The sequence below is a fragment of the Akebia trifoliata genome, chromosome 7 (assembly GCF_017979445.1).
Source record: "Akebia trifoliata isolate Shusen 1 chromosome 7, ASM1797944v1, whole genome shotgun sequence".
NCBI classification, from domain to species: domain Eukaryota; kingdom Viridiplantae; phylum Streptophyta; class Magnoliopsida; order Ranunculales; family Lardizabalaceae; genus Akebia; species Akebia trifoliata.
Genome location: NC_141381.1, coordinates 6,007,069 through 6,015,713, shown reverse-complemented (window position 1 = coordinate 6,015,713; position 8,645 = coordinate 6,007,069). Strand labels below are relative to the sequence as shown.

At 33.3% G+C, this 8,645-nt stretch overlaps 1 protein-coding gene and 1 long non-coding RNA gene across 2 annotated transcripts; one reads left to right on the top strand and one right to left on the bottom strand.

Annotated features, from left to right (window-relative positions):
- Positions 1-410: 410 nt before the first annotated feature.
- On the top strand, positions 411-3,084 carry LOC147398123 (putative cyclin-B3-1). The gene is made up of 4 exons (XM_086448947.1): positions 411-850; positions 1,682-1,780; positions 1,869-2,047; positions 2,298-3,084. Exons 2-4 carry the CDS (start codon positions 1,706-1,708, stop codon positions 2,431-2,433), a joined length of 390 nt encoding a protein of 129 aa, XP_086305073.1. The 5' UTR covers positions 411-850; positions 1,682-1,705; the 3' UTR covers positions 2,434-3,084.
- Positions 3,085-3,988: 904 nt separating this feature from the next.
- On the bottom strand, positions 3,989-5,852 carry LOC147398122 (uncharacterized). Its single transcript, XR_015180139.1, has 3 exons — positions 5,459-5,852; positions 5,311-5,377; positions 3,989-4,296 (listed from the first exon to the last, which is right to left on the bottom strand). It is a non-coding gene; the product is annotated as an uncharacterized LOC147398122 (long non-coding RNA).
- Positions 5,853-8,645: the final 2,793 nt, after the last annotated feature.

Genomic DNA, 8,645 nt, shown 5'->3' with positions numbered 1-8,645 from the left:
AATAAAATTTTTAAAATTGTTTAGATGGTATATTTAACAACATAACGAGATATATATGTCAACTGTACTCTATAAATTTATCAACATAATTTTATGTATTTATTAGATTTTGTAAGAAATTACACATAAATATATTAAAAAATTAGATTTTATAAGAAATTAGACAAATATATATATAGGGTGGGGTTCCTACGACCCCCATTACGACCCCCATCGCGACTCACAAAGACAGCCGTTCGATATTTGCAAGATCCACGGTCTAGATCGCATCTTCGTTTTTAAACAGCACGTGTTGTTTTAACCACTTAAATCTTACATTATTTAGAAACACCTCCCCGCATCTAATCAAAATAAATAAACGCAATTTCAAATCAAACTTCTCTCTAACCTCATCGTCATCTCTTCTGCGACTCAAACCCTAACATCTCTATTCAACGACGATGCAGATCAAGCGACGAAGCCAGGCGAGAAAAATCCAATCATTATTTCAGCTTCATCTCCTTAAAGACTTCACCAATTACCTTACGAGTAACTCTTCTTCTCTAAATCATCCCAAATCTATCAATCTTTGATTGTTTCTTGAAGATAGAGGAGGAGAAGCCAAGAACAGAGGGAATGGAAAGTACCCATCTTATGTTCATTTTGAGCAGAATTCGGAGAAAGGATGGACTTCATGGTTTATACCCATGTTTGTGGTGGCCAACGTGGCTGTGTTTGTAACGGCTATGTACATCGATAACTGCCCCAAAAACATAGATAGATATCAAGACAAGTGTGTTGCCAAGTTCCTCCGCAGGCTTTCGTTTCAGCCCCTCAAAGAGAATCCCCTCTTTGGTCCATCTTCTTCCATGTAATGGTTCTTACCCATTTCTCTGTTTCTCTTATTTCTTCTTGTTTTCATTTTTTTTTTAACTTAATTTATTGGTTTGTGTTATTCTGTGTTAATTTGGCTCATTGGGTTTTGGTTTTTAGATGTTTGGTGACATGGGTTTGTCTTATTTGGGGATGTTTTTTCTTGTGAAATTGTTTCTATGTGATTTCCTGATGTAAACTGATGTAACTCTGTCTGGTTTGATCTTCATTTTTTCGATTGGTGAGCGTGTTTTGTTTTTTTTAAGAAGATCAGTAACTCGATGATGATGGGAATTAGACCTATAGACTTTACCAACTAAGCTAGTTGGCATCTTCTCTGGTTTGATCTTATTTGGTCATGAAAACTGTATTTGATTGATGTTCTAGTTCCTATTAGGCCTATTTCTTTGAAGAAACATTGTGAATTGAGGCTGAATTCATCCAGACCAGCCAAAATCGTCACGTAATTTAAGTTATTGGGACTCAAGTGATGATCTGAGGTTTTGATCTTTCAGTTTTTGAAGGAAAGAAATCTCTTACTTTTATTCTGATTGCATATGAACATAAAAGGCAACTCTAGTCTCTAGACAGCCAAATAGATGGGTTTGAGTTTGTTGTAATGTTTCCTTACAAGATTACTGATAATTTGTAGATACAAGTAAAAGTAACCCAAATAGATGGAAATGAATTCTGCATCGAAGTTTTATGCAAGCACAAACCTATCATATACAAGAGATCAAATGCTTGCAATGGTCTGCATCTTCTGATTTTCCGTTTTATTACCATTATTTTTTTCTTAATGATGAAATAAACTGGCATCCCTTTTCAGGAAAAGCTAATTCTTAAGAAGTTGATGTTCCGATTGAACTCACCAACCCCATATGTGTTCATGCTAAGGTTTCTCAAGGCTGCTCAATCTGACACAAAGGTATATATGCGTAATGCTTTCAAAATGAATAAGATTTCCAATCACTAACAATCTTAATATTTCTTCTCTTTGTGGGATTTTCTACCAGCTTGAACATCTATCTTTCTACCTCATTGAGTTGTGCTTGGTTGAATATGAGACTTTGAAGTTCAAACCATCCTTGCTATGTGCATTGGCAATCTATGTTGCGAGATGTACCATGAAAATGACTCCAACTTGGACCCCACTGCTTTGCAAACACACACGCTATGAAGAATCTCAACTCAGGCATGTACTTCCTTTCCTTATTGTTTTTCGATTTATCATCATACCTTATATGTCAACATACTTCAACTAGATTACTAGTAGGACAAACCTGTGATCCTCAACACACCCTAATTTACCTATGGCCTCCTCCAGTCCAGCCACTTAAATCCTGTAAAACTTCTTCAATTGTGAATCCCCACAATGAAGCCATAGTTGTTGATATTGCAATTAGTTTACATTAAGATGTATTTGATCGTTGTTTCAAATGCAGGGCGTGTGCAAATATGATCTTGAGCTTCCAGAAATCTGCCAAAACTGGGCCTTTGAAAGTTAGTTATGAGAAATACTTGCAGCCTGAACTCAGTTGTGTTGCAAAGATAAAAGCCATGAATCAGCTTCCTCACTGATCTAACTTTCTTTAAACAAGCTTGCAATCTCACTGTAAATTTTGTCCTCCATTCGAACCACACACTAACACTAGTGCTTATGTGGAGGTAAATCTGTGGTATCAAACATTCACGAAGAAAGATCCTGTGTCATTTTGTGCGTATAATATACTTCAAGAAGTCCCTTATATTGTTGTTGATGGTTACTCTTCTCTGTTATAGTTTGGAATTAGGATACTAAGGAAAAGTGATTTTTTTGTAATTCAGTCACTATTACTATTCACTTAATTTCAAATTCAAGCACTCTCCTAAGACTTGTGTAATAAAAAAAATAGTACAGAAATTGGGCTCTGATGTATTGTTGTTGTTGACATTTTGCTTGAAGAAAATGGGTATTTGGAATTATAGGAAAGTTGTGGGGTACTGAGGTGGCACGAAAAGTAGGACCATCTTACCTCGCCTTCCACAGTTGAGAAAACCTTGCAAATTTCTTAGTTTATCTCTTATTCAGACATGGAAAGATTTACAGGACTTGAAGCAGCAATTTGGCATGGAGAAGTATGAGTATTTGGTGAGAATGAGTGCAGCCATTCAAGCACTCAAACTCAATCTGGGAGTATTTGAAGCAATTCCAAGCCTTTTGTTGGACATTACTATAATTCATCCATATGTGGGCGACATCATAATGTATTTTCCATTAACCAATTGGTCTTCTTTAATCTTCCATCCCAACCAACCCAATTGAATGATTGTATCATACCTAATTAGCGGTGTTAGTGGGTATTTTGATCACCCATCGTATCCAAATTGGGTTGTTTCATTTTGGGGTTTATCATTCACTCTTCTTTGTTGTTGTTGAAGTTTTTTTTTTTTTTTTTTGAAAATCACAAAAGTGGATGTATGGACATGCAACTTTCCTTAGATTTACAATAGAGCACACTTGGAATGCAGAGATCCAAGAAATAGTGAGATGGTCAATAGCCACCCCATCTTCATCTAGACAACAATAATTTTTTTTTTTATCTCTAATTGGATTTGGTTCAAGTCATATCATCACCACAAGTGCAACTCATAAAAAATAGGATGAGCGTATTGAACTCTTTATGGATAGAAATTATGAAACTTGGGAGTAAAAATGAAATAAGCTTTGGCGGTACTAAGGTTCCTAGACCATGAATGTGGTCATACATGAAGATTGGAAACTGATAATAATCTCCAAGCTATTAAAAAGTCATAATGGTAACAAATCATCCTCGACTGTACTATTTAGAAGTGGAATGCATTAGCAAAAGTGGTGAAATTCCACTCTAAAGTGTATCAGTCTTATCATATATTGTTCAAAATAGAGCTGAAGATAATAAACAATGCATCGTTCCACACAAAATTGGAATTTTACATCAGTAGTTGGAGTTTCTCAAAATAAATTCAAATGGTACAACGATCAAGAGAAAATATCATCCAAGTTAAAGAGGTAATATATCATTTAACCAACGACAATTTGATAAATAAATTACATAACACACAATTAGATAATGGAATGAAGGAACGTGATTCATTTAACCATAATTTGGGATCTCATAAGAAAATTATTGAAAATTTTGGTGATATTACAAGATTCCTTAGATGGATCCATACAGAAAATACAAATTACAAATGTCTATTCTAGTCCTCAATTTCTAATTTATGTAATTTTTATTTCAAATTATTACAAAGATTTACAATATGTTTGTACAACGGTGAATCCTTCCACCAGTTTGAGCCACGGCCGTCGATGATACCTTCACCTTGAATTGTAATCCCTCTCAGCTTTGTGAATTCAAGCCATTGAAACAATCCTGAACCCCAAGCTTTGAAGCTTGATGGAGCAATGATGGTACCGTCCAACTGCAAGAGATCCAACACTTCAATACTAAAACACCAAATAAAGATATTGGTACACAATTTAGATGTTATTTGTAATTCAGCATTATCCTATCCTTGCAAAAAATTACCAATTGCATCTATCTTCAATAGCCACAAGCACAGCTTTCATCTTTCCCAAAACTCTCTCTTATAATCACTAATGAACAAACCAATGAGGGAGGAAAACATGAACTATTTTATTTTAGTATTTGATTTGTAACAATATACAAAATTCAGTCACACAAAAACTTGTCAAGCCTTAATATTAAAAAAAAACACAACTATGGTAACAATTGAATCACACTTATACAGTTTTCCTAGCTAATCTCCTCTCTTTGTCAATAACAATCTATTATACTTTAAGAACAAAAATTAGTGGCTTTAGTAAACTTTAGGCTACATCGAGGCCTTATTACCCTGTCTGATTCTCTAGTAACGGAAATACAAATTTACCAATACATGCAAACTTAAGAAAATGATAACCGTATAATGATGTTCAATTAACTAAATTACCTGGTAAATCTTATTGGTGGTGGTGATAATGTTGTTACGGGTCAAAAGACCCAACTCCTCAAATCCACACACTTTTTCTCTTAGAAGCTACAACATATTTCCATATCTTTTAAGGAATAAACTTCCTCTTCACATGTTTAGGAACAGATGCTTCAAGTAAACCATTTTCCCCTAAATAAAATCCGAATTCTCCCAAAAATCCCCACTAAACTCTACAATGAGACATGAATTGAGTGAATTCGATCCAAGAACACAATTTCAACACATACCCAAATAAAAAATATGAACTTTTGATAATTTTAGGGAAATTTTTTCACAAAATACATGCTCATCTAGCATAATTGAATTATAGTTAAAGTAAAACCAATTTATAAATAACCCTTTTAATTCTCAAATACAGAACTAAAGGGGGTTCCTCAAGAACGATCCCAATTCCATAAATAAAATCAGGAAAAAAAACTCTAAATGAGAGAGAGAACAAACCAAAGGGGGTGTTCCAACTTGAAGGAGCTTTTGGTCGTCATAGAGAGTCTTCTATTGCGACTTTTCTCTGCGATTTTCAAACATCGAAAGAACATATAAGAGATAAACATCACCGACAAAGAATATTGACTCAGAAACAAGAACTTACAGAAACCCTAATGTTGAGAGTAAACGATGGATATGGTTGGATTTTTATCACTTGATTTCTTCGCCTGATCTGCGTCGTCGTCAGTGAACGGAGAGTAAACGATGGAGATGGTTAGGGTTTGAGGAGAAGAGGAAGAGTGAATCGAAGAGGAAGACGCAGATTTGATTTCCTTCCATCTGTTTTACGGGGAGGAACTTCGAGGGCAGAAGACGATGACTCAGATCTGTTTGAGACAAAACGAGATGAGTTCGTTTCGATGGCAGATCGAAGAGTGAAACGAAGAAGAAGACGCAGATCAGATCTGCTTTTTTGGCTGGAAGAGGAAGATTTGAGTCGAAGAGGAAGAGAAACGAAGAGGAAGGTTTGTTTTTACGGGGAGGAACTTCGAACGCAGAAAAACAAAGGAAGAAGAAGAACTCAGATTTGGGTTTTTTTTTTTACAGGGAGGTAATTGTAAAATCGGAGAAGTTATTTGTTTAAAATGATTGTATTTTCAAATTTGATCTGGACCGTGCATCTTGCGAATATCGAACGGCTGTCTTCGTGAGTCGCAATGGGGGTCGTAAGAAATTACACAGAAATATATTAAAAAATTAGATTTTATAAGAAATTAGACAAATATATATATATATATCAACGAAGTATTCAAGCCTTAATTCAAAAGATTTTTCAAAGAATTCAATTAAAATATGTTTTAAAAAATTTGGATTTTATAAGGAATTAGAAAAAAATTCGATTTCGATTACTGCTTGAACATCTCATTTGTAATATAAAATGATAAAGAAGAAGAAAGTGGGGATTTCTCCACTAAAGATTTGTTGTAATCATAAAAGTCCTACTTATTTCAATTTCTTTGAACATAAATTTTTTAAAAGTTGTTAAAATGGTATATTTGTCAACATAATATTATGTATTTGTCAAATGTACTCTATAAATTTTTCAATATAATGTTATACATTTTTTAACATAAAATTATGCATTTATTTGATTTTACAAAGGATTACATAAAAATGTGTTAAAAATTCAGACTTTGTAAGAAATTAGACAAAAATATAATTATCAACAAAGTTTTCAAACTTAATTAAAAGGATTTTCAAGGAATTGTATTACAATATATTTTAAAAAATTAGATTTTTCAAAGAATTATGTTACCATATGTTTAAAAAAATCAAATTTTACAAGGAATTAGACAAAAATTAGATTTCAATTTGGTTTATAAACATCTCGTTGGTAATATATAATGATAGAAAAGAAGAAGAAAATGAGAACTACTCCACTAAAGATTTTGTTGAAATCATAAAGTATTATTTGCTTTAGTTTTCTTAAAAATAAATTTTTCAAAATTGTTAATGTAAAACTTCAAATTTTCAATTCGTATCTCGAGGAAAAATAAATAGTGAAATTTTAAGAAAATCTTGAAAGTGGGACTTAGGGGTAAAACTTTAAGATGTTTCTGATCATTTTTAATAGAATCTGACCTCACCATTGGATTTAAAATGATCAAAAACCATATTTTAACCTGTAAACATGCTTAAATGCAAGTCCGAATATAAAAGTTGCAAAATCCTCGATTACCGAGTCGGACCAGGCTAAAATAGTGATTTTTTGGTAAAGTAAAAATTATTAAAATTTGATTACACCATTGGATTTATAACAAAAAATTATTGAACATGGACTATTTATTTTTCATTTTTGGAGACAAGAAAGTCGAATTATCGTCAAATATGAAAACGACATCAATTTTAGGGGTCACCTCAGGCCAAAAATGTAAATTTTGATAGAGACATAATTTGTAAAAATTGACTGTATCATTAGATCCGAAACAAAAAATTAGGCGAAATAGAGTATTCATTTGTTAGTTTTGGAGTCCGGATAGCCAAGTTATCATCGATCAAAATAATAGGCGAAATACCGATTTCGTCCCAACTTTTATTAAAAAAAAAATTAATTAATTTTTTTATATATCTCATCTTCTCCAACCCGTCAAAATACAGCCACCAAAATTTTAACGAAAATTTTGTTTTTTTTCTTCAAAATTTCAACATCGAATTCGTCGCAAACGATCCACCTTTGACGATCACCGTAGAAGAAAAAAAGATCCGCAACTTTGACATCTACAAAACCCACCCAAGATCCCTTCATTTCATCTTCTCTTTCAGCCCATATTGTCAAAAATCAGCCGTATACATAGACGGGAATTTCGAAACTTTGACCTCGGATTTCATCCATTTCGGGGTCAAACCGTCCTCCGTCGCAGAAGGGAGAAAAGACGACCACGTTGAGATCTTTGAAACCATCGAGCCCGTTTCGAAAATCAGTCGCTTTGAAGTTCGGCCAGTCATGATTTTCGTGTCGATCGCATCGATTTCAGTGCACACGCTTCGATCCTTTTGCCTAGACATTGTAAGGAACTCTCAATTTTTATTAGTAATCGTAGATTGTGAAAATTGCATTTAGGATTTTATCGAAAAATTTTTGATGTATTTCCAAATTATTGAATTCTTTTGTTATTTCAAAAATTCACGTCAAAAATTACATGTTTGATATGTTTAATTGTATTTTTAACAAATTATATGTGGGTAGGGTATTTTCATGGGTTATTTCCATAAATTGGGTCTTGTACACTGCTCGGACCTTTTTGATATAAAATTTGTATTATTTTTCAATATTATTGATAAAAATAAATTCTATAGTTGGAAAATGTGATTTAATATTCAATGAACTCATATTGAGTTGATGAATATCAGAAAATGGATATTTTATTAAAGAGATTGAAAACTATAAAAATCGAAAAAAGGGAAAAAGGGTATGAAACGGTAAAATGTCAGAGTCACACCCGAGGGGGGATGTCTGCATTTTACGTTGTTGTGTTGTGTGTAGGTTGGTGAACAGATATCCAGGGATAATATTGTTGGTTGCATGTTTATTTAAATTTCTGTTAGCGAGAGGCGTTGTGTACCTTTCCGTTATGTTATTTATTTTAGGCCGGGTGGCCACACTTGCATGGTAGGAAACTGGATATCCATTCTCAACATTGTATTGTTAATTTCTCTTTTGTTTTCAAATAAAAATAATATATATTTGTAGCTATTTTGTGAGCTGTTAAAGAGTTTGTGAATGCCTGAAGGGATAGTGCGTCATATCATCCGGAGTGGTGTACTATCCTGAGATGTACGGTAAGGACCAC

What these genes read in the sequence shown, in the direction of transcription:
- LOC147398123 (XM_086448947.1), top strand. Translation starts at nt 1,706, where the DNA reads ATGTTCCGATTGAACTCACCAACCCCATATGTGTTCATGCTAAGGTTT. An exon ending in CTGCTCAATCTGACACAAAG is followed by an intron (nt 1,781 to 1,868) that starts GTATATATGCGT and finishes ATTTTCTACCAG; the next exon opens with CTTGAACATCTATCTTTCTA. An exon ending in TATGAAGAATCTCAACTCAG is followed by an intron (nt 2,048 to 2,297) that starts GCATGTACTTCC and finishes TTTCAAATGCAG; the next exon opens with GGCGTGTGCAAATATGATCT.